At 39.9% G+C, this 25,446-nt stretch overlaps 1 protein-coding gene across 2 annotated transcripts; it reads left to right on the plus strand.

Annotated features, from left to right (window-relative positions):
* Nucleotides 1–692: 692 nt before the first annotated feature.
* Nucleotides 693–20,951, plus strand: pecam1a (platelet and endothelial cell adhesion molecule 1a). Of its 2 annotated transcripts, XM_033971834.2 has the most exons (15): nucleotides 694–795; nucleotides 890–913; nucleotides 2,697–2,990; nucleotides 4,358–4,645; nucleotides 5,919–6,179; nucleotides 7,706–7,987; nucleotides 11,071–11,367; nucleotides 12,346–12,627; nucleotides 14,028–14,160; nucleotides 15,187–15,254; nucleotides 15,372–15,425; nucleotides 15,992–16,081; nucleotides 16,147–16,203; nucleotides 19,162–19,184; nucleotides 20,775–20,951. In XM_033971834.2, the coding sequence occupies exons 1-15, from the start codon at nucleotides 717–719 to the stop codon at nucleotides 20,934–20,936; spliced, it is 2,394 nt and encodes a 797-aa protein (XP_033827725.1). In that variant the 5' UTR covers nucleotides 694–716; the 3' UTR covers nucleotides 20,937–20,951. The 2 variants fall into 2 exon arrangements, 1 of the variants encoding a protein (XP_033827725.1); XR_004541698.2 differs by lacking the exons at nucleotides 16,147–16,203; nucleotides 19,162–19,184; nucleotides 20,775–20,951 and having other exon boundaries at nucleotides 693–795; nucleotides 15,191–15,254; nucleotides 15,992–16,069.
* The last annotated feature ends 4,495 nt before the right edge of the window (nucleotides 20,952–25,446 follow it).

Raw genomic sequence — 25,446 nt, forward strand, 5'->3', positions numbered from 1 at the left:
CCATGGAGACAAGCAGGTAACTCCTCAAACCAAGTATTTTTTGTGTCAATTAAACATCTGTGATTAAATAAATGAACTATGGAACATTCAGGTGAGGGACTCTCTACCGGAAAAGTGACATAATGCACCTTTAATGCAGCAAGAAATTTCAAATATACATTGATCTTAAACATTGCATTAAATGGCCAAATGATTTTCCATATTAAAAACAAATTACAGACATTTTAAGAGTAATTGTAGGTATAACTAAACATTGCTTTTACTCACGAGGTTGATAATATTGTTAGAAAAATTGACCAAAAAGTTAAAAGTATCACATTTTTTCATATTTACTGCAGGATTTTGTTTTGTTTTATTATTATTTTTTAACATTTATAGCAACAAAACCATACATTTTCATTCCAGGACCTCGCAATCCCATACATTACCCATAATCCTTTCCTCTTGACATTGTTCTTCCCTCATATCTGATAAAGCCGTACCTGCGCTAATGCTGCAGATAAAACCGTACACATTCTTTCAACCTCCCCGCTGAATTCGCCCGTCTTTTCCCCGGTAATGAAAACAAAGAATAACTCTCAGGAAGTTGGAGCCATTTCCTGCCTGTACTAATGTGTCCGGCTGCGATAAGAACCAAGACACCTCCTCTCCTTCCTCTTCCCCTCTGCCCTTGTGCTATTGTGCATTACATATTCACTTTGTAACCAAATACTCAGATGTGGAGATTCGTCCCGCGACTCAGCATGGACCCCCGACCCCCAAACTGGCTCTTTTTTATTACAGGACTGCTGCACTGTAAGGATATATCATTGTTTTGTGTATTTTTTGAATTTTTTTGCGTGTTATTTTTCATTTTTTTAATATTCTAATCTGCGTTTTGTGTTTGTAGGGCAGTGTGCTACGGTGCAAACAAGTAAGTGTTTTTTTTAATACTTTTATAATAATAATTTAATTTATTTTATAATCATTTTCAACTTTTGAGATTCCCCCAGTGTCTGATGTAGTACAAACTATTTTTATTTTTACCTCAAGGTTTATACGTAACATTACACGCTGCACAACAGGACACACTGATATTTTGGGATGTAAATAAATGAATGACTTTGAAATACACACGTTTTCTGATTTGGCATAAGAAACTTTTGCGTTTGTGATAAAATTAGGTAAAGATTTGTGAAAGAGTATTCGACGGGTACATTACATTATTGGTTTTGTTTATGCTGATTTCCTTTCAGGCCTGTTAGTATTTGAATGTAATGGTTGGATTTGTGTTCAGATTCCCATTTTTATAACAATTACGAGATCTGCAACTGCATCCGGCAAGAGATTTCCAAAGGATTAAGATTTAACCTTATGTACAGCTATAATATATTAATTCTTTGTGGTTCAAGAGTTGTGGTTACGCTTTGACTACCCTGAAAGGCAAATCTTTGTTTTTCACTGCGTATCGGGATGTAGCACGGACGAAATAATATGAAAATCACCCAGTATAATAGTTTATGATTGTCAGATATTTCCTTTCTTCGTTTTTCTTTCTTTATTTGTGAGGAACCGTGCACAAGTTCATAAATATTACAAAAGAAAAGATGATTTGTACCAGATTTAGCTACTTCTGCTTTCCACGTGCAGGTGAACACACATTAAAACACACATGTCGTTACAATTACATTATAAGACAAGCTTAGTTTATCATTAAAATTTGCAGGAAAATGCGATAAAATGTCGCCATGTCCAATACAATATGTTTCCTCCAGTCCAAACAAATATTATAAATCGTTTTTACAGTGAATTCAGAACAGTACAGAACTTGGAGTGTTAGAACATGGCAACTAACTAGCATTTTTTTATTTTTTTATTGCTAGTTTTCTTTTATTTTACTCTTATTTAGGTCTAGTTGAGGCTTGTCTTGGGTGTAGTTTAGATTTGATGGTACCAGACACACTAGTCTATGGTATTTTTGAACGTCAAGATACTTAGGTTGAGCCATAACTGTGATTAAATACGTCACAATCGTAAGAACTAAAACATAATGATACTTCTTACAACTTTCAATCCATTCTGTACTTTAAAACCATTATCTGTCTGTTTACGTTGCACTGATTCACATGTGAGACTATTCTTAAGAGACAGATGTTTCAGAAGGACATGTTTTCTGGACCGGAGACACACGGCGCCACTTTTATCACAATTTGACGTTGCACAAAATATCCGCAACACCACCTCTGTTCCAATAATAATATAGCAAGAACTGTTATTTGAGTACCAGCCTAGTAACGACAGGGTGTGAAAGAATTAAACTAAGAAAAACCAGGTGTAAAGCAGAATTAAACGCGGACAAAACCAGGTTCAGAGCGGAATTAAACGAGGACAAAAACCAAAATCAAGCCACTGAACTAGAACAAACTCGGCATAAAACCAGGTCTAAAACTAAACCATTAAACAAGAGATAAAATGTAATGTTTGGAAGTTGTGCTGCGGCCCGGATTTGATGGTATAGAGGACCTGATTTGGCCCCTGAACCGCAAGTTGACTAGACAAACTATTATATTTGAATGAAAGTGAATTAAGGATATCGCTGCGATTTGGTCATGGGGTTAATGATCCAGAATCAAACTTCTCAGATTTAAACTGGTGACATCCTTAAAGGTGTTACAGTCTATGTTTGTCACGGCTTAACCCTCCACCCGTCTGTGTAGCCTACATCATAGACAAAGTGGGCCTGAGCCTCCTCCCCGGCAGCTCGGTGGACAGCGGTACAAATGTCACTCTACTGTGTAAAGTCACCATCAGCCACGACTCGGCCTCGGAGCCCACCTACCGCTTCCACTTCACCAAAAACGACCAGGAGATCATCCAGTTGGAGACGCACGTGGACAGGGCGAGCTATGACCTGCTGCCAGCCCGAGCCGCGGACACGGGGAGCTACGGGTGTCACGTCACCGTCCAACAGAAGAGGAAGAGCAGCCAGGAGAAGACGCTGACGGTCACAGGTGAGGGGGGAACTTCATTTTTACCTTTATGTGTCATGATTTTCAATTTTGTCTTATAAAAAACAAATGCAATTGAATATTAATGGTGCATTGGAGGTGAATTAGTGTCTTGCCTAAGGATACAACAACAGTATGCACCTGAAGAAATGGGATTTAACCATCAACCTTCATGTTAGGGGGTAAAAACTTAACTTCACCAAATAAGATACTGCACAATCTGCCTGTCTGTCTTGTAATATTTCATCTTTTTATTCCCATGTGTTCCTAATATGTTTTCTTCTGAAACCTGAAAACACTGGATCCTACTTGGTGATGTCATTAGGTGGTGATCCAGGAAGTGCTCCACCCTGTTTTTAAAGTTCATACAAGTTGACACAATTGTTTATGATCATTTAGCGCTCAGATTTTATTCATTACGCAGCAAAAAGAAAATTTAATCCCGTCAACTAAACAAATGTTTCAAGATCGCAAGAAAAATTAAATCTGTCAACTGGATAAAAAGTTGTAGGAGTAAAGATGTTTTGCTGCTCATTCAAGCCGCTTCTTCAGTTCTGGACAGATTACTGGTGGACACTGCCTTATATGTTGGTGTTGCTGCAGTTGCTCCGGTCTAGGTTCAGCAGGATGAGGTCAGCTGACACCTGAATATACTGAATGACCAGGTTATTCCATCAATGGATTTTTTCTTCCCTGATGAAACGGGCATATTCCAAGATGACAATGCCAGGATTCATCGGGCTCAAATTGTGACAGAGTGAATCAGGAGCATGAAGCTTCATTTTCACACATGGATCGTCCACCACAGAGTCCAGACCTTAACCCCATTGAGAATCTTTGGGATGAGCTGGAGTGGGTGACCTTTTTTTTTTGGTGGCGACTTTTTTTTTTTTTTTTTTGGCCAGGCAGTGTATCTAACTGAAGGTGAATGATGATGCTAAGTAGGACTCAGGCACATTGCAGACTTAAGGTGGCACAATAGACCTGACCTACAAACAGAAATGTGTTTTTTAGTTTCGGTGTAGTTAGCTCATCCCTTCAGACAGATATAAGGCCGTGTCCAGCAGTGATCTGACCAGAACTGAAGAAGCGACTTGGACGAGCAGCGAAACATCTTCACTCCTACAATGTTTTGTCCAGTTGACAGGTTTTACTTTTCTTTTGTGATGGATCAGACCTGGACGACTGAGGGATTACACAGATAAATGTTTTAAGAATATAGAGAATATGTTTCACCGGTCAGCCAAGCAACTTCTTCAGTTCTGGATGGATTCTGAAGAAGCTACTATACATTTGTTGTTGTATTTCAGTACCAATCCTGAATAATGCATAATATAGGAGCTTTAATTGTTTCTCTGTGATCCTGTCAGGCCTGGAGAAGCCCATACTCCACCTGAATAAGACCAGAGTGTTTGAGAGTGAGGAGGTGGTGGCTCGCTGCAGCGCTCCCTCAGAAAAGGGCTCTCTCATCTTCTACTTCCACCAGAGGTTCAGGTCTGGAGACACGCAGGAGGTCAAACGAGCCATGTCCAGCGGGAACACCCTGGAGACCAGACTGGCACTGAAGCACATCGGAGACAGCCACCTGTACTGCGAATATGAGCTCCCCCTGGTGGGACGATCCAATTACAGCAACCAGGTCCAAGTCCTCGTCAAAGGTAACAAGTCACTTCAAAATGGATTTTTACATTCTTAAAAACGCCAAAAACAAACCTAGTTCATTTTAAATTGTTTGGTGATGGTCCAAAGTTATTCTTCACTGATGTCATGAATTCTGAGCATCCTAATTATTCACCACGATGACTTTATAAGTGCTTTTCACAACTTTCAGAGACCAGAGGAGAGTTTTGCCATCTCGGTGAAGCTAATGACAACTAGCATGCTACAACACACTTCCTGATACTTTATAATTAGCTGCAGACTCACAGCTAAATTATTTTGACTTCAAGAGCTGCTTATATAACAATAGGCACTTCTCTTTCTCTCTCCCCTCTCCCTCTCAGCCTCCCTTTCTCTCCCTTCTTCTCTCTCTCTCGCTGTCTCGCTCTCTGATTCTATTTCTCTCTTTCTTCCTCTCTCTCTGTCTCTCTCTCTGTCTGCTTCTCTTTCTCTCTCCCCTCTCCCTCTCAGCCTCCCTTTCTCTCCCTCCTTCTCCCTCTCTCTCTGCTTCTATTTCTCTTTCTCTCTTCCTCTCTCTCTGTCTCTCTCTCTCTGCTTCTCTTTCTCTCTCCCTCTCAGTCTCCCTTTCTCTCCCTTCTTCTCCCTCTCTCTCTCTCTGTGCATCTCTCTCTCTGCCTCTGTTTCTCCCTCTCTCTCTGTCTCTGCTTCTCTTTCTCTCTCCCCTCTCCCGCTCAGCCTCCCTTTTTCTCCCTCTCTCTCTGTCTTTCTCTGTCTCCGCTTCTATTTCTCTCTCTCCCTCTGCTTTCTCTCTCTGTCTCTCTCTCTGCTTCTCTTTCCCTCTCCCCTCTCCATCTCCGCCTCCCTTTCTCTCCCTTCTTCTCCCTCTCTCTCTGCTTCTATTTCTCTTTCTCTCTCGCTCTCGCTGTCTCTCTCTCTGCTTCTCTTTCCCTCTCCCCTCTCCATCTCCGCCTCCCTTTCTCTCCCTTCTTCTCCCTCTCTCTCTGTCTCTCTCTGTGTTCATGTTCCCTGAATCACTCTTTTACAATTTGAGCCCAAAACGATTACGCGACCCTGCAGAATCGTACGTGTGTCATCGATTAAGAAAATAAAACCGAAGAACGAAGTGAGCGGTGAAATGAGGATAGATCAGCATTATGTCGTCTTGAAAATAAACGATTAGAGAAGCTTTAACATGCACAAATCACCTCAAATACAACTGTGAGTGTGTAAATGTTGAGAAGAAACAATTACAACACGGTTAAAATCTCTGGAAAGTCGATTTTGCATAACTGCGTTTAACTGTTGTCGCAGGCATGAACATCACCCCCGTCATGAACATCCTGCCCTCGGCTGAAGTGTACGAGGGAGAAGTCATCGAGGTGGTGTGTAAGGTCGTGGGCGTTGACATGAACGTGGACGTGTTTCTGATAAAGGACAGAAAGATCTTGAAGAGAGCGTCGGTGAGCCTCAGTCACAGGTTCAGGACCCAGGAGGGAGACTCGGGGGAGCTGGTGTGTAAGGCCGAGTGGGGGTCGCTGCAGAAAGAGACGTACCACACGATCACAGTCAACGGTGAGGAGCACGTGGACTTTTACTACTGACTGATACCTGTTTATATCTGTTTTGTGTTGTATTGTCCGTTTTATGATGATTTTTTATGACTGTTATTACTTTATATGTCTGTTTTTCTTCTTTTTTTTGGTTTATTTATGAAAAAACAAAGAAAACAGTGCAGTACAAAACATAACAGGACTTGGCAAGAGATAGAAACATGAAGAGGAGACAAAGAAACAGACAAGAAAATGATAAACCTGGTGCAAAGCAAAGGAAAAGAAACAGAAATAAAACAATGATCAGAGCTTGGGGCGGGTTGAGGGGGCGGGTCGAGGGGGCGGGTTGAGGGGGCGGGTCGAGGGGGCGGGTCGAGGGGGCGGGTCGAGATCTTACAATAAGCTAAAGTTTTATTATTATTATTATTGCGCAGGTAAAATTAATGAATGAGTGAGTTTAGTTATGAAGTTACAACTAGTATTGACCTTCAGTTTCAGGGTTGAGTCTCCATTCTCTTTTTTTTTTCCTTTTCTTTTCTTCCCTTATTATTTTCCTTCCTTTCCTTTTTTCCTCTTTTCCCTTCTCCCATTTTTTCTTTTCCTTCTTCTCTTTCTTTCCTTCTTTTCTTTCTCTCCCCCTTCTTCTTTTCTTTTTCTTCTTTTTTTTTACCCTTTCTCTTTTTTCTTTTCCCTTTTGCTTTTCTCTTTTCCTTTTTCTTTGACTGAATAATTGGAAAAACTTCCCCACATAATTTCTGCCCCATACTAGAGTTTATTAAAAGAAGAGCCTTTTGTGAGTATTTCTACTTCAGATTCAAGGAAACCATCTCTCATCTCCATTTTATGATGAATTTAGAAACTCTTTATTCGATGAAATGTTCTCCCAACGCTCTGACATGTTCTGGTGTAATGACGATGACAAGAGGAAGTGGTCATTTAATTCTAATGTTTAAAAGTTGGCTTCATTTCTTTGTAAAACCTGGAAGAAGCAGCAGATGAGTTTGTTTAAATGAGTCTTTGGTTTTTGTAACACACGTCTGCCACCTGCCCTATTGTATTTTGTTTAATGGCGTCTTATAAACCTATTAAATATAAATCAAATCAATCAAATCAAACCTATGAATAGAATTTTACAGTAAGCCTAGGCTAGTTCGCTTTCAAATCATTTCAAATTTGTAAAACGCAAATGAATATTCCTTAAAAGGTCCAGATTATAACTTACACCTGCATGAATCCTTGAAAATAGAAAATTAAAACTGTATTTCGGAACATTCTTCATGGACATAGATGCCGAGACCTGAGACCCTGAGCGACTTATGTACTGCAGCTGTTTTATGTCAAATTAGCATCGGAGCTAAAGGCTAAATCATATTTATTTTGATTTCTGTCATGAGCACACATTGTCCATAAGTTTTATTTTACTTGCCTTAGATTTCACAAAGATTTTTTTTTTGTTATTCAACCTACATCTTATATATTTTTTAAAGGTTCATAAAATTTGCTGGATTGATTTACTGGATGACGAACACGCTTGTTGTTTCTTTTCAGAGCTGATCTCTAAGCCTCGTCTGACGGTGGAGCCTCCGGACTTATTTGAAGGAGACATCCTCAGAATGACCTGCTCAGTGTCTGTCCATGTTCCTGAGCGAATACAGAACAACAGCCTCAAATACTCCATCTACAAAGACCACAAAGAAGTCTACCAAGGAAGAGTTTACAATACTTTGGCCACTGCCGCCAAAAACGGAAACTACACCTGCAAAGTCCAAGCCTCGTCTCCCAGCAGCAGTTTCGTCAAGGAAAGCACCGTTGAGGTCGTCAACGCCAAAGGTAAATTTAACAGAACTTCTGTGTGAGATTTGTTATTGTGGTGCATTGTTGCGGAAAATAGTCTCTTTTGTAAAACTCAAAAAATCTCTTAAAACAGGATATTATGTAAAAATTATAGATCTGTATATACATAAATGGACATAGCTAACCTGCTAGCTGTCACGTTCCAAATAAGCTCCATCGACTCTGGCTCCAATTCAGTTTACACTGAAAAACTGTCACCCCTCTCTTTACATCTGCTGCTGTCAGAATCTGCCTGAAACATTTTGTCTCTATTAAATCAAGATATGAACATTAATAACAGACAAATCAGGCACTTTCTTTCCGTGAGGTCAATCCCGCTAGCCTTAGCAATAGGTTTGATTGACAGTGTTGCTAAGCAGTCGCTCCAGATTGGCTCGTTGGTTGCTATGATACTTGGAATTCCAAAGATGGAACTCTGCTCCATTTCGTCCGTATATCTGTGTAATGTCTCTACTCCATTACATACGCCTAAACTTAGAGCTAACGGGTAAAACTTAGCATCAGCTAATTGATTGCAATTGAATTATTTGAATCTCCACTTACCTATGTCGTCTGCCATCTTAGGTGTTCCGGCCAAATGAGTCCCCGGGGAGCCGGAGCACCTTAAGAAGGTTCCTGGGCAAACAACTGTGTGCTGAGGAGGAGGGTGTCCAAATATTTCAGCTTTTTGTATCTAGTTTGTTTTCTACATTTAACATTGATACATAAACATATTTTTTCTAACAGCTTTGACTGAATAAAGATTAACGCTGTTTTGCTAAAGAAAACTTTGAACAATATTATTGGATTTGCTGGACCTTATCTGTGCTGCAGTGTGAGAGCGAACAGTTCAGGGAGGAGCTTTATAAAAGGAGCAAACCTCAGTCTGCTCAGAGGAGGTGCAGTGTACGGGCCTCACTCTGCTCAGAGGAGGTGCCTCGTACGGGCCTCAGTCTGCTCAGAGGAGGTGCTGTGTACGGGCCTTTACTGACATGCTGGTTTTAAATGTTGTTATTTTCTAAATATCCTTCATTGTTGGTGATAAATACACTTGGGTCTGCACTGGACCATTTGTCTCAGCTCTTCTCTGTTCCTCATCAAAACCTTTGAGGTTTCGATTCGGGCGATTACAATCTGCGACCCTCGATCAGGTTTGATTTGACTGGAGCCGAACGCCATTCAGACTATGGTAAAAATACCATACTCAGTCTTGCACAAATCTATGTACATAAATTATTTTGTTATAGTAAGATAAGATTTAATAAAACAATCCTGCACTAATCTTACATTAATCCTGTTAGTCCTTTATCTTGACTATAGTTCCATAATTTACCCACCATAAACTTCAATATTAAATCTAGTAAAAGTAAGTAAAGTAAAAGAGACTGATGGCACATTACATGTCGTTTGTCTGTGAGTGACCAGTGTGTGTGTGATGGTCAGAGGAAGATCCTACTCAGTTACATTTATTTAGTCACTTTTAAAGGTAAATTTATTTGTATTGCACAATTCACAAAGTGTTTTACAGAATAAGAAAGACATTAAAATCACAATATAACAAATCAAAGCTTAAATAATCACAAATAATCATAATAAGATTAACATTAAAGGAGAAAAGTATAGAATAAAAACCTTTCAGTCATACACACAGATAAACTGTTTTGAGCCTGGATTTAAACATGGTCAAAGTAGAGGCCTGTCTCACATCTTCAGGAAGAATGTTCCAGGTTTTAGCTGCAGAAAACAGAAATGCTGATTCCCCATGTTTAGTCCTGACTCTGGGACCAGCAGGAGGCCGGTCCCTGACGTCCTCAGAGTGTGAGATGGTTCATGTGGCACTAACATGTCAGAGATGTTCTTTGGTGCTGGTCCATGGAGAGACTTGTTCACACAGAGCTGCTTTAAAGTCTCTGAGCCACAGGAGCCAGAGACCTGAGCCACAGGACACATGTGTGAAGTACTTCCTGGTTCTAGTCCTGACCCGAGCAGCAGTGTTCTGGATGTCCTGTTCTGTGTTAAGGCTCGTTTGGAGAGGCCAGTGAGCAGGACGTTACAGTCGTCTAATCTACTGGACACAAACGCAGGATAAGTCTCTCTAAATCTGGATTTGACAGTTTACCTTTGACTTTTGACATGTTTTGTAGACAGTAAAAAGCTGCAGATGTTACTGATTACTTTTTAGAGTACATTTCAAGCAGCATTCTTTTACTTCTACTTGAGTAATATTTTTATTGAAGTAACAGTACTATTACTTGGGTAAAAGTTTGAATTCCTCTTCCTACTGAATAAGTGACAAAAGCTTTATGTCGATAATATGAGATTATTTCAACATTTGTGTTTCATGTATTTCCCCCTTCAGAGATGCTTTCAGACAGTTACACGTTTAAGTTTCTCTTATTTGACTAGTAGTTTTCCCAAATACTTTTTTACTCTTACTTGAATCATTTCTTGGGTCACTACTTTGCACTTCTACTTGAGTAATAATATTTTGAAGTAACATTACTCTTACTTGAGCACCATATTAGTTGTTATTTTTCTTCATATATATTGCTGTAGTACTTAAGACCAACGTTTGTGCTTGTGCGGAAAAATAAAGACATGTGATTCTGGCTCAAATTGAAGAATCACAAAGATCTTATTTTGTATCTAAATGTTTTAATACAAAGTTGGCATACACTTACAAAAAGTTAAAAGTTTGGACACACCTTCTAATTCAATGGCACTTGTTATAATGTTTTTTCCCGCATCAAAAACATGCAATTTTGAGTAATTTATCAACTTCTCCTCACTCCCTATTCAAACTTTCCAACTCATCCATGCTCCCACACAACAATTCTGCATAAATACACAAAAGTATGATACAAAACTGTACACAACAACTTGACAAACCCGATGCGATGTTTGTAAGGGGGATGAACTCTATTGTGTTGTGCTTTCTGAAAGAGAAGGATGAGTGTGTGTAGAGCAAAGAGAAGGACTCAGAGCAGCAAAAACGAATATACAGCATTATTTAAAAGAGTAAAAGTTAACATAGTGATCTAAATGTGTATGTGGCGTGTGTTTTTCCTTGTTTGTTCCAGTTCCTGTCTCCAAACCCACCATGCGTGTAGTCGGCGGGACCATTGTTTTGGAAAAGCCCTTCCAACTCATTTGTCACAGTGAAGAAGGTTCTCTGCCCATCTCCTACACGCTCCACGGTCCCAAGAACTACAAGAAGGTCAAAGTCGTCACGAGACCAAGAGAAGCAGCCATCTTTAAAGTCACTGTCAATAAAACCTCAGATCTCAGCAACTTCCTCTGCCACGCCACGAACCACGAGAAACTCCCTCCGGAATCTGTGACGGGACACCAGCTGCCAGTCTCCACCGTTATCATTGGTATGGCTTTGTTGATAATAAATAAATTAAAATAAATAAAAAATAAATAAATAAAAATAAATGTATTGTTTTAAAATAATAATAATAATAATAATAATAATAATAATAATAATAATAATAATAATAATAATAATAATAAATAAATACATAATAAATAAAAATAAATATATTGTTTTAAATAAAAATAATAAATAAATAAATATATTGTTTTAAATAAATACATTAAAATAATAATAATAATAATAATAATAATAATAATAATAATAATAATAATAATAATAATAATAATAATAATAATAATAAATAAATAAATAAAGTGAAAATTATTCTTGAGTTTGCCTAGGTTAGATTTATTGGCAGCTAAATGAAATGCTGAAGAATTCTATCAATTTTCTGGTTAGTGTGAGATGTTTTTACCATGTGTTTTAATTCATGCTCAAAATGCTGTTTTTGCTAGAAGATTATAGTTAAAGGTACAATATGTAACCTTTCTGGTGGATGGTCCGCTTGGTTGTTTCCATGAAAGTGTACGGTATGTTTTGTATGAAAATAAAATAAACCTGAACTTGATGTTGTTGCTTTTGAGAAATAGAAACATCTACACTTAAAGACAAGATTGATTTAATACCATACTGTGGAACATTCATGCTTAAGCAAATGGAGACAAGCAGGTGGTGGACAGGCCGACAAAAGATTCACATAGTACTGTGCAGCTTAAAAAATGTAATTATTTAGTGTTAAAGGTGCGTGTAAGTTTTCAGGTGGGGGTTTAGCACAGTGTCTCCATGGAGATGGTACTGCTTAGCTTGGAATGATCCACAGTGTAACATTTTGTATCTTGCATTTTCTACACAACTGACCCTGGGCTGTCAGTGCCATAGACTGAGAACATCCTCCAAAGCTCAGAACCTTCAGAATTATTGGCTGCAACTATTTAATACAAAATAACTATTCAAATCTTTGTCTTCTCATTTTCAGAACCAGTTTCCAAGCCCGTCCTGACCAGTGACCCGGACATGAAGGACATCACAGAGAGACACGACGTGACTCTGTACTGCTCCGTGGACCGAGGCAGCCCTCCCTTTACTTTTACCTGGTACAACGCCGACACCCGGGCCTCCATCACCTCCGAGACCTCCTTCAAACGCAGGGGCGCCTACGTGATCAGCGACGTAGGTACTCAGCACAACGGAGGATACTACTGCGTGTCCAACAACCCAGCCAACACCACCAAGAGCAGCGCGGTCCTCACCATCGCAGGTATAAAGACGCCGTACCAGATTTTTACTGTCTGAAAAATGTGAAAAACAGAAGTAGATCAAGGGTTCGCAGTGGTCCAAAGTTAGTCCTCACTTACCTTATGCATTCAGAGCTTCATAATTATTCACCGTGCAAGTGCTTTTCACAACTCAATACAACAATATATCTGTACTGGGGTGACATTTTTGTTCAGACACAAAGTAGAAATCCGGGTAAATAACAATGTTCCCTCATCATTACCTAAAACAGGGATGCACTGCAGTTGATTCGTGCATGTTTGAGTAATCCTGTATTGTCCCTTAGCTCCGCCCCTTGTTTTTTATTTATTTGGGATTTGTTTTGTTTTTTTTGTTGTTTTTTTCAGACAAGTAGGGTTCAAAAATGTCATGTATTTTCATCGAGTAGCTAGTTTACAGTTTACACTTGGAGATCCAATGCATCGTCCTTGCCATTATTCTCTCTGCCTCTCTCCCTCTTTCTCCTCCTCTCTGTCTCTATCTCCCTCCATCTCTCTCTATACTCCTCTCTATCATCCTCTTCCTCTCTCTCCACCCCTCTCTATCACTCTACCTCACCCTTTCTTCCTCTATGCCCCTCTCTCTCTTTCTCTCTACAGTCCTACCTATTCTCTCCCTCCCCCCGTCTCTGCTTCTCTCTCCTTGTCTTTCTGTCCCTCCCTTTCTCTCTTTACTCTCTTCTCTCTCTGCCTCTCTCTCCCTCTCTTTCTACTCGCTCTCTCTCCCTCATCCTCTCTATCATTCTTTTCCTCTCTCTACAACCTTCTCTATCACTCTCTGATCACCCTTTCTCATGCCCCTCTCTCTCTTTCTCTCTACAGTCCTCTCTATTCCCTCCCTCTCTCTGTCTCTGCTTTTCTCTCCCTCTCTTTCTCTTTATGTCCCTCCCTTTCTCCCTTTGCTCTCTTCTCTCTCTGCCTCTCTCTCCCTCTCTTTCTACTCGCTCTCTTTCCCTCATCCTCTCTATCATTCTTTTCCTCTCTCTACAACCTTCTCTATCACTCTCTGATCACCCTTTCTTATGCCCCTCTCTCTCTTTCTCTCTACAGTCCTCTCTATTCTCTCCCTCCCTCTCTCTGTCTCTGCTTTTCTCTCCCTCTCTTTCTCTTTATGTCCCTCCCTTTCTCTCTTTACTCTCCTCTCTCTCTGCCTCTCTCCCTCTTTCTCCTCCTCTCTGTCTCTACCTCAATCTCCCTCCATCTCTCTCTATACTCCTCTCTATCATTCTCGTCCTCTCTCTACACCCCTCTCTATCACTCTCGCCTCACCCTTTCTCCCTCTCTATGCCCCTCTCTCTCTTTCTCTCTTAGCACGCGGCAATCTCACTTTGACGCAAAAAACTGAGTACCGTCTCTTTAATTGTAACTTGTGTGTTGTTCGCAGTGAGGATGGCGGGTTGGAAAAAGGCCCTGATCGCCATTACGTGTTTGCTCCTGGTGGTGGCGCTCATCCTGGTCATCGCCTTTAAGAAGCACCTGATCAGCTTCAAGAGGAAGAGAGGCCCCGAGCTGTCAGTGTGAGTGAACAACGACACCAAGAGGTTTCTCTCATCACACTTTCTCAACCTATTTTTTATTTCTCTCCCTCCACCCTTACTCTCTCTCTCTCTCTCTCTTCTTACTTTTACCCTCATTGCTTTTTCTCTCTCTTCCTCTCCAATCCCCTTCTTTCTTGTTCTTTCTCCTCTCTCTGTCTGCCTCTCTCCCTCTCCCTCTCTATACTCCTCTCTATCATTCTCTTTCTCTCTCTACAGCCCTCACTATCACTCTCTCCTCACCCTTACTCTATGCCCCTCCTTCTCTCTTTCTCTCTACAGTCCTCTCCATTCTCTCCCTCCCCCTCTCTCTCTACTTCTCTCTCCCTCTCTTTTTTCTCTCTGCCCCTTTCTTTCTCTCTCTCTCCCCTCCTCTCTCTCTGCCTCACCCCTCTCTTTCTTCTCTCTCTGCCTCTCTCTCCTCCTCTTTCTCCTCTCTCTCTCTGCCCCTTTCCCTCTTTCTCCTCTCTCTCTGCCTCTCTCTCCTCCTCCTCTTTCTCCTCTCGCTGCCTCTCTCTCCCCTACTCTTTCTCCTCTCTCTACACACCTCCCCTCTCTCCCATTTCTCCTTGATTCTTTTTCCTCTCTGTGTCTCTCTTTATACCTCTCTCTATCACACACACTCTCTCTCTCACTTCCTCTCCCTCTCTTTCTCTCTCAACCCTCCCTTTCTTTTTCTCTCTAAACTCCTCTCTATCACCCCCTTCTTTCTGCCTCTCTCCCTCTTTTTCTCTCTCTACACCCCTTTCTCCCTACCACTCTCCATCCAATTTCTCCTTGCCTCTCTCTCTCTATCTCTATACCCCTCGCTGTCATTCACTCTCTCCTCTTTTTCTCTCATTCTCACTACAATCTCTTTCTCCCACCTTTTCTTTTTCTTTCCGTCTCTGTCAACAGGACGTAAAGACACTGCTACTGTTTTATTTTTTTTACAGACAGAATAACCTCTTACCTCTCTCTTCCTTTTCTCTCCTTCTCTCTCTCTACCCTCCCTCTCTCTCGCCTCAGGAAGTCCGCTGGTACAAAAATGGAGCGTTTGAGTCTCACCCAGTCCGAGGTCGTGCACATGGCGAACGGTAAGACACGGTGACGCTAACTCGCTCATAAAAAAACACCCATAGCTCAGTGTGTACCTTCCGCCTTCAGTAATACTTTAACCCCACCCACACCCCCACCCTCCTGTCCCTCCACAGCCACCCCTTCCATGATGGGCAAGAGCGTGTGGAGCGAGCACGTATCCGGATCTGGTGAGGAGAAGAAGAAGGAGGACGAGGGCGGGGGGACATTTTTAAAGTTTGACACAGTTTTCTCAACGCAAAATCACGATACGTTTATTTACTCCTTAGTTCTAATCAAACTTAAAGTATTTATAACAACAAAACAACAGCGTGGAGATGGTTAGCACGTACTCTAGTGTCGCATTTTACGCACAAGTCTGGGTTGATTGATAAACTTTGGATCGAGGTGTGACTCTTAAGTGCTGTATGTTTGCAATTTTTGTTGTACGTTTGAACTTTGAGGGAGTTTAAACGAGAGAGAAACGTGAGAAAATGTTAACGCCTGTGTGAGAAAAGTGTATAAAGTGTGTGGTGAGGGGTTTTACAGCCAAAAACATAGAGAATAATCATAAAAAATAAAGCTGATACTTCGGATTTCGACTATTGTGGGTTATTTTTAGAACGTAACGCAAAGTACAGGGGCTTTAAACAAAAAAGAGGCGATCATAACTCCATTTTTAAAGTTACGTCGTCCATATTTCAGTTCCGTTGTGTCGTTTAACATATGTATTAAAGTGCGTATTTCATCTTCACAGAATCAGAAAACGATCACGACGTAATCGCTCCTAAAACCCCAGAGCTGGACTACGCCGAGGTGCAGATAAAACAAGCAGACCCCAGCAGAGGTAACAGTTCACATGTCGACTGTTTATTTACACAGACACTGACCGACGTCCTGTTCTGACCACAGCTCAGGTCAAGAAGGGCACAGACACGACGTACAGCGAGGTCCGCCATCCCACACACGGTAAGTAACAGCGAGGGATTTAAGACGGCGCCAGGAAAAATCACGTCAAACTTTAAGTCAAATGTGTACCTCCCACGTGTCTTTTGGCAAAACACACTTGAGCCACATAAAGGAAGTGCGTTTAGCGTAAATAAACGTCAACTTGAGCTTCATAAATATACTTTGACTATTTGCCCAAAAAATGTATGTTTCAAACCGTGAACTCCAGAAATTCTAATATTATTTACAGAATTATTTTTGTCCAATCTGAATTAACTATGAGAGAAAGTGCAGATATTTTTAAAAAGCTAATCTTGTTATGAAAGAAATGTATCCACGGGTTTCAAAATGATAAATTAGGATTGTTGCCAGAGCGAATAACAGTTTAAAATGAAATATTACGTATTTTGAATTCTGCTAACGTCCCCAAAATGCTGCACGTAACAGAAAACCGAAAGGTCCATGCATCAATATGATTCATACAATTTGAATTAAAATGTAACAAGCTAAAATTGACTAAACTAAATGTAATAACGCTATAGCACATGTGTCAAACTCAAGGCCCGTGGGCTAAATGCGGCCCGCCACGTCGTTTTATGTGGCCCGCGACAAGTAAATTAAAAGGTATGACTGTCTTAAAATGTCAGTTTGTCATTAGATACGCAGTTAAACAGACATTTTTTCATGTTTATGCAAATCCATATGCAATATTTGTAGCTTGAATAAGTAATAAATAAAGAAACAGTTAATTAACAAGATTAAAACGTAGTGACATTTATCTTACAGTTACATCTGGCCCTTTGAGAGCGACCATTTTGTTCATGTGGCCCCTGCGCTATAGGTTGATTTAGCTACATTTTCAGTGCGTTTCAATTTGGCGCCATAATTTAAACCGGTCTCGAAATAAAACTGAAATAAAATCAGGTCAGCGGTTCGCATTTCAAACAAGTAGCAGGAAATAGCTGCAGCTCCCCACTGTAAACACGCTCATTGTTTGTGGAAGAATGCAGCTTTGAGACCGAGGTGTCCAGGTGTCCGACGTCCTGACAGCACTTCCCGTCCGTCTCCACCAGAACCAAACAGTACGCACATCCGCTACACGCTATGTCCAACGCGGCGCCATTGTCTGAATCTGAGGAGGAAGCGGCGCGCATTGTTTTAGCCATTAGCAGAGAGAAGGCGCTGAAATGTCAGGGAGTGTTTCAGACGTTTTTGAGATACAGGGACAAGAAACAAGCTCTTACATGACATGGTTTTATTAATTTTTTGTTGTTGTTTGGGCTGATTTGGACCTGATGAGTGTAAAAATATTTATCTTTTAACATTACGAGAAAAATGAAGTCCACATATGACGACATTCGGACAACTTTTTAATGATTTTGATAGAACAATCTTCAATCTAAACTATAGCGTGTTAAACTCTTCTGTCACCTTTAATTGACAGTTTAATGACCTCATATGTGACACCAGGACGTTGTAGAGAAAAAAAAATTGTATTGTGGCCCAGACAAACCAAAATGTGTCAGGTCCTTGGAGGATTGTAGTACAAAGAGACTGTTTATTTTGAATGGGGTTGTTTTTAGATGGTGGAATAGGGTAGGAGTTAGTAGTGTTCCGGTGTCAATGGTGTTTTAAGTGAGATATTGTGTCAAAAATAAATAAATAAAAATCTTCACGTATTTATTTTTGTGGTAAGGACCATTATCCTCGTAGGTCCTGGCGTCGTCATATTTGGACAACACATTTTAGGTTGTCTAGGCCATAATGCGGATTTTTAGAAGAAGAATAACAGCAGCAATGCAAACATGTTCAATTTAGAATATTTTTAAGAGTTTATTTAGAATTTTTATTTTATTTTATTATATTTATATTATTTATTTATTATATTTATATTATTTATTTTTATTATTTATTTATATTTATTATTTTTCTTCCTGCTCCTGTCAGCAGCTCTTCACATGACACATTGTTCCAAGAGACACTATTGCTGTTTCTCATTTTGTTTTTACTCAGGACAAATGTTGCTGTGTTCAGGGTCTTAATAAATAGTTTTTGCAAATCATTATTCAAACGTTTTATCAAAATAATTAAAATGTCCACATATGAGGACATTCGTTTTACATCACTTTTCTCAGAAACGACATAATGTAAAAAGATAATTGTTCGTTTTTACACTCACCTCATCACGTCCTAATCAGCTTAAATAACAAAGAGAAATTAATAAATCATGACATACAAAAGCTCGAGTCTCAGGAGGTTAAGTTACTGTATTTTAAACCACAAGAAAAACTATATTTTATCTGCCCAGTTACAATTACACTTTGTCGACCAGTCCATGAGTTTCAGAAAGATAAATTTGGACCGTTGCCATGGTGATTAGCAAACAAAATGTTACATCTTTTGAATGGGAAGAAGCGAGATGCAAGATATATAAGTCAGTGTGATACGATGGAACATTCTGAGCGATGCAATATCATCTCCGTGGAACTAAAAAACGATGTGTTTCAGAAAGACGAAATTCCAACGTGAGCCAAAAGTCGATGCGAATAAAATGTTTAAACGCATAACATCTGATCCAAATAACTAACTTGCTTGTCACCTGTTTATTTTAAAGTGTTTGGGGTGTGAGGGAGGCCTTAGGAAAGTGAGGAATAACTTCAGACCACTGCAGTTATTCACAGAGATGAGTTTTTCAGCTTTACTTCCTGGTTCACGCAGAATAATAAAACGCTCTGTTAAGATCTTCAATATATCTATACAGGGCCAAGACAAATTTTGCATTACTACATGAAAAAAAAATTGAAATGTATGAATTAAAATATGAAAAAACTCAGCTTAAACGAGGTGTAATTTGTCCTGTTTTCCTGCCGTCAAATCTCATGTTTAGTGTCAATAATATGCGTGTTCACATAGCAGACTCCAATCCTTTTAAGCCTTTTGTTTTTTTGTCTGAGCTTTTCCCCTGTTTTTGTCTGACAGGTGCTCCGGAGGCGGCAGACAGCGTGAGTACAGCGGAACACAGCCGTATATCACAAGGACACGCACGCATTCATATCCATACGCATAAATAATATAGTCCCGAGCGAAAAGGACGTAAAGCGTGAAGGAACAATAGGAGCTTATGAAGTACAACCGGCGATACAGAAAGTCCACTGGGGTTTTTCAGGTAGAAGAAACCACCTATACAAGTCAAAACATTTCAAATACTCAGTGCTTAAAGATTGTATGGGGTATTGGTGGAGGGAGTTGACAAAAAATGGACTGAAATAAGAAAACTGTTACTTCAAACTAAGCTCAAGTGGAAGTATAAAGTCATAATCATGAGCTTTGGGTAATGACCGAAAGGACAAGATCACGGATACAAGCGGCCGAAGTGAGTTTCCTCCACTGAGATGAGGTGAGGGGCTCAGTCACACAGGAGGAGCTCGGAATAGAGTCGCTGCTCCTTCATGTTGAGAGGAGCAGCTGAGGTGACTCTTGGATTTGTTCAGGACGCCTCCTCGACACTTCCCTGGGGAGGTGGTTTGGACATTTCCCACGGTGAGGGGAAGATCCAGGACATGTTTTAAGGGTCTATGTGTCTGGGCTGGCCTGGGGTCCCACCGGAGGAGCTGGAGGACGTGTCTGGGGTGAGGGAAGTCTGGGAGTCTCTGCTTAGACTGCTGCCCCCGCGACTCGGCCCCGGATAACAGGAAGAAAATGGATGGATGGAAGTATAAAGTAGTGGCTCAAGAAATTAGTCAAGAGTGAAAGTGATATTTGGGATGGAAAAACATGAGAAAACTTGTCATTTATTTATTCCATGTATTTATATTTATACTGGGAGAGCCCAAAGAGAGAACTCAGACTCTTCTTTTCAAGGGCGCTCTGTTCAAATACAGAAAATAAATAAGTACATATGTTAAACAGGAGCAGGTGTGATTATAAATATGTATTATCAGATTCTTAAATTGCATTTGTGCACGTCCTTGAAACATATTCCATTTTTACGAATCAAAATAACCAAAAGCTTTTTCCCATTTCAGTTCTAGTGCAGCAGATTTTTAGTCTTATACAATCCTGAGATCTTGTGTTAAAAGTTCCCGTACCAAAGTTCAACGAGAAAGTGAAATATTCAGGCAGTTTCTCAAGTAGTTTTCTTCTGACAGATAGTACAGAGCGAACAGTGAAGGGTTTTTAATTCATCACCTGTTATGAAACAAAGGGCTGAGTTAAAGAGTGAATCTAAAAGGACGGTGCAAGAAATGGATGTAGTAAAATGCGCATGACTTGTGTGTATGGAAAACAAGTGCAGCGCTAATTTTTACATACAAAGAAATGCATAATTAGGAGAGAATCAATGTAAATTTGGTTAAAAACAATACCTGATGGCACTGAAGCTGCTTAGTGCTTTGCTTCCACGTTAGCCATCAAATATTATAGTTATCCTGTGGAGATTTAGACACCATTTTCACACATATACAGTACATTTGTGTTTATCTCGGCTGTTTACCTTTAATCCCAGCGCAAAAGTGTCCCCTCTCGCTCTAACCAGCTTCCTCTTTTCTTTTAAAACATCTCTATATTTATCCTAACTTTCAATTGTTTTGCAGCAAGCATCGGTGGAGTACGCCGAGCTGAACCACGAAGCAGAGGCGCAGAGCGGAGGAGGCGGTAACCATGACGACGATCGCACCGTCCAAGAGGAGCAACGAGACGAGACCCGTGAAGACGACGGTGACACTAACGACGATACGGGAGGAGCAGGAGAGTGAAGACGGACACGGACGTGCTATTTATCAATGTGCTGGAACATTTTCATAATTAGTTTGTTGTATTTTTATACTGTAAACATTTGGAAATACTGGAAATAGAGATGTTTTTAAAAAGTTGTTGCTTGTGTTTGGTTTATTTTTGGTACAGAAAAAGTAGAAAATGAGGAAGTGCCTTGTTCCTCAAACTTGGGTGTGTTCATATCGCTAAAAAATAAATATTTAAATGGTTTCACGCCTGGTGTAGGACACTTTCACAACACAATGTGCATCCTGCTAATGAAACTACTGCACATCACGCCATTTTTGTGAAGTTGTAGTGTATTGTAGCAGGATATTGTACGTTTACTGCGGTGTGGGAGCATGGACATTGGACAGAATGGAGGGTTCAAACAGAGAATTTAGATGAGGGAACAATTTTGTAACACGGTATTAAGTTCCAAAAAGTCAATTTGGCATAATATCTCCTCTTTAAAGTAATTGAGTCCCAGCAGAGGATGAAAAAATGCAACAAAATCACAAAAGAAATGTTTAAAATTAGGCAAAAAAAAAAAAAAAAGTAGATGCATCTTATTCAAGCGTTCCAAAAAAATAATTCCTTTCTGTTTTAAAGGATTTTGTGAGGAAAATTTCCTGTTTCAAAGACATATATTTTGGTTTAAATCGTGTTTCCATTTGCAGTGCCAAATTCTTCATGTCAGGAAGGAATCCTCAAGGCTGAAACCTATGAATTTAAGGCAATTTGAGCGAGAATACATTTCATGAAGGTGCATCAACGTTAAAAACATTGAAATGCACTGAACCAATCACATTATGGAAAATAACAGGAATGAAACAAAACAGAACAACTCCAGATACAACAGGAAACAAACATGACAGTTTAGCATAGGGCCTTTGTTAGCTTATCTTTTATATATAGTCAAAAACTTTAGTATTAGTCAACTACACAGACATTAAGACATTATAGGATTTTTAAGAGCAAGATTTGACATTATTATAACATCCATGTGCTCAGTGTGTGCTCAAGTGTTTGGGAGGATGTAATTCCCTTGTGCACCACTAGGGGACAGACATGAGGCCACTGTGATAGGTGGAAACTTGGTGCCCTCTGCTGTGAACTGAGAGCTCTGGAGGGGGATTGTCACAGTTACAGCATGAGACTGTTTCCATTGTGTGTGTGTGTGTGTGTGTGTGTGTGTGTGTGTGTGTGGGGGGGGGGGGGGGGTGTGGGGGTGTGTGTGTGTGTGTGTGGGTGAGTGACATAACACATTTATTAGGATTTAGAAACATGGACTGAGAATGTCTGAAATCTTGAAATAACTCAACGAAAGAATTAAACTGAAATGAAATGAGAAAATTGCATTATTCTTTAAAGGAACTGTATGTACAAGTTTTTCTCAGTATATATATATATATATATATATATATATATATATATATATATATATATATATATGCGTATATGTGTACTGAGTATATACGCCTCATGAAAGCTCAGAACCTCCAGAGAGAGTCTATTTTTTGGTTTAAACTAAAACTTACTTAACCAAGTGGTGAAGTACAGGATAATCTTGAACCAAAACACTAAATTATGACCAAGAATAAATCAGCGCTACAATTGTTAACAGTGAGATTTATTTGATTTTAACATTTTTACCTCGTATCTACAGACACAGTTAGGTCATGTTTATAAAATTTAAAATCTACATCTTACATACAGTCCCTTAATCCTCATATTCATAACCTAATAGTAAGTGTAAAACAAACATCTAATTATCTTACAAATACACAAAAAATACACTAATTGTTGTAATTACACACGGCTAATCAAAGTTAGGTCATGAAAACATTAGTTATAAAGACCAGATTGGCCAAATTTGTTAAAAAAAAAGTTAGATAATGTCAGTCAATTAAGTTTTGGTTGTAGTTAAAGATGTACTGTGTAATATTTCTGGTCCATCTGGAGATGTTATTGCTTTGCTCACTCAACAATTCATGTTTTCACTGTATTTGTTTAGCAAGAAAATGAAAAAAAAAAAAAACCACCAGTGATGAAATGAATGCAAGTTATATGTTTAAGGTCATACTGTGGAACATTTTAGGCAGTGATAACATTTAAATGCACCTCCAGTGGATCATTTAAGTTTAAAAAATGACACTGATTCCTAATTTGCATAGTAATTTCACTATTAATTTATCCATTCTTTGGGGAGATTCATATGGAGTCAGGACACCGCTTCTTCCTGTAACGACACACCAGGAGCAGCACACACCAGGTTCATGTGGTTCACTCGATGTCTGGGTGGTGTCTGCGGTGCGGTGGAGGAGATAGGAGCTGGAGATCCAATCCTCTGTATATCAGCTGACTCACGGTGCAAAGTCTCATAGCCTGTCACCAATTACCCCTGCAGAGTCCTGTCCATTCTTAGCATAGGCCCCTCACATCCTGTGTGGGCCTACGCACACGGGCCTATTCTTACACCGCAATAATCACCTTCACAGTTATCCTCACTTTGTCCTACACTTGGATCTGCAGTTACATAAAGCCGTCTGGAATGTCACCTCTCTCAAAATCATATGACGGGTGAAGGATATTTCAGCTTTTTAAATGTTACTGGTATGTTAGTATCTCTTTTAAATTCAATCAACAATTCGACTGCAGAAAGTAGGAAAACAGCACCAAAATCTGTTTAAATCTGCACCAAAATCTGTTTAAATCTGCACCAAAATCTGTTTAAATCTGCACCAAAATCTGTTTAAATTTGCGTTCGATTTCTTTAAAACTGTATCCCAGGTATGACAGAGTTGGTACGCCCCCTTCATCCCGATTTAGAGTCTGGCAGACACGTTTTTGGCTCTCGATGGCCTACCTGATGGTAACGATGGAACTTATTACTCTATATGCCTATGACGTTAGCGTTTTCCCAATCCATGAGATGATTTTCCTTCTTGCAGTGGTCTGATGTTGCAAACTTAAGCTGTTTGTTGTTTAGTGCCTTGTGATGTTTTGGTTGTTTCATCATGTGACACTTCTGGGCGCAGCTGAAATCGTCAAGGTATGAAAAAAAACAGAGGTCTGTACATAAGAATCTAAAGTATTATAACAGGGGTGTCAATCACATTTTCCCCGAGGGCCACATCAGCAAAATGGTTACTCTTAAAGGGCCAGATGTAAAATAAATCTAGCTTTTTTTTTACTTGTTAATTAACTGTTTCTATATTTATTACTTACAGTTACAAATACTGCATATGCACTTGCCTAGATGTAAAAATATGGCTGTATAACTGTGTATCACCTGATAAATTGAGATTTTAAGACCATCATACCTCTATTCACTCTTCAACCAGAACATTGCAAGTTCAAATCTCACCTTGCACTGACATTTGACAACTTTAGACTTTTTTTTCTTCTTCTTCTTCTTCAGATAAAAATAACAGTTTGTCCTCTGTCCTGGCATTATCAGTAAACACAGGAGTGAACACTAGATGGCACTCTCAAGAGAAACTCCCAGTGCCACCTTTAGGAACACCTTTGGACAGAGGTCATTCATACCCGCACCAAACTCTCTTTTCCATCTCTCTTCCTCCACTTGTGTCTCTCTCCCTCTTTCTCTGAGCGGGCCAAACTGAACACTCCCCCTGCCCCCTCTCCTCGCCCCTTCCCTCCTGGTCTCGGCCCGGTTTACTCATCACACTGATCACCTAACCCCAGAGTGGCACTGACACCAGGGAACAGCGTATTCTGACCAGCCGAGACGGACATTTGCATAAGCACTTGGCTCGAAGTCGCTGTGAACGTTTTATTCGAAAGCGGTGTGTATTTCCAGTTCCACATTTATATCCTTATACATGCACGGGTAGCACTCACGCCTCACAGCGAGAAGGTTACAAGATGGACTCCCAGATGGGTTAAATCTTTCTGTAAGAGGTTTGCATGTTTCTTCCTATCTCCTGTTTTCCGTGTTAACCCAAAACATGCAAAAAGAGTTTAAATCCTCCAGCTCAAGCCCCTGGTGCAGGACTATGGCGCACTCTGGTCCTGACAGGTTTCCCCAGCGACATTGAACTGTAGAGGTCAAATACAGAGGACAAACTTTCCTACAGGGACAATAAAGTGCACCATACCATACATCATGTTATTAGAGTTGGCAAAAGTGACGAAATCAGATACTAATCCATACTGAAACTAGCATCGAAACTAGATATTCATTCGAGAAGATACTGATACTGAAAAAGTCACATTCACACGACAGAAATGAACCTTTAGAATGATCTTGAGCTGTATTAGAATAAGTATGAGTCCAGATAGGCTGGTATATGTCCGTGGACCACTATGAACATGAACGACTGAGGGATTACAGTACTAATATTTAATGCTGAAAATGGCATTCTATTGTGTAAATCACATTTGTCAAACTCAAGGCCCGGGGGCTAAATGCGGCCCGCCATGTCATTTTATGTGGCCCGCGACAAGGTAAATTTAAATGTATGACTGTCTTAAAATGTCAGTTTA

This window comes from Periophthalmus magnuspinnatus, chromosome 8 (assembly GCF_009829125.3).
Source record: "Periophthalmus magnuspinnatus isolate fPerMag1 chromosome 8, fPerMag1.2.pri, whole genome shotgun sequence".
NCBI classification, from domain to species: Eukaryota; Metazoa; Chordata; class Actinopteri; order Gobiiformes; family Gobiidae; genus Periophthalmus; species Periophthalmus magnuspinnatus.

Bases quoted from the DNA above. Each gene is read 5' to 3' on its own strand.
- pecam1a (XM_033971834.2), top strand. From the start codon at position 717: ATGTGGAGATTCGTCCCGCGACTCAGCATGGACCCCCGACCCCCAAAC. The intron at 16,204-19,161 runs GTAAGTAACAGC...TTTGTCTGACAG, and splicing joins GGTCCGCCATCCCACACACG to GTGCTCCGGAGGCGGCAGAC. The intron at 19,185-20,774 runs GTGAGTACAGCG...ATTGTTTTGCAG, and splicing joins CTCCGGAGGCGGCAGACAGC to CAAGCATCGGTGGAGTACGC.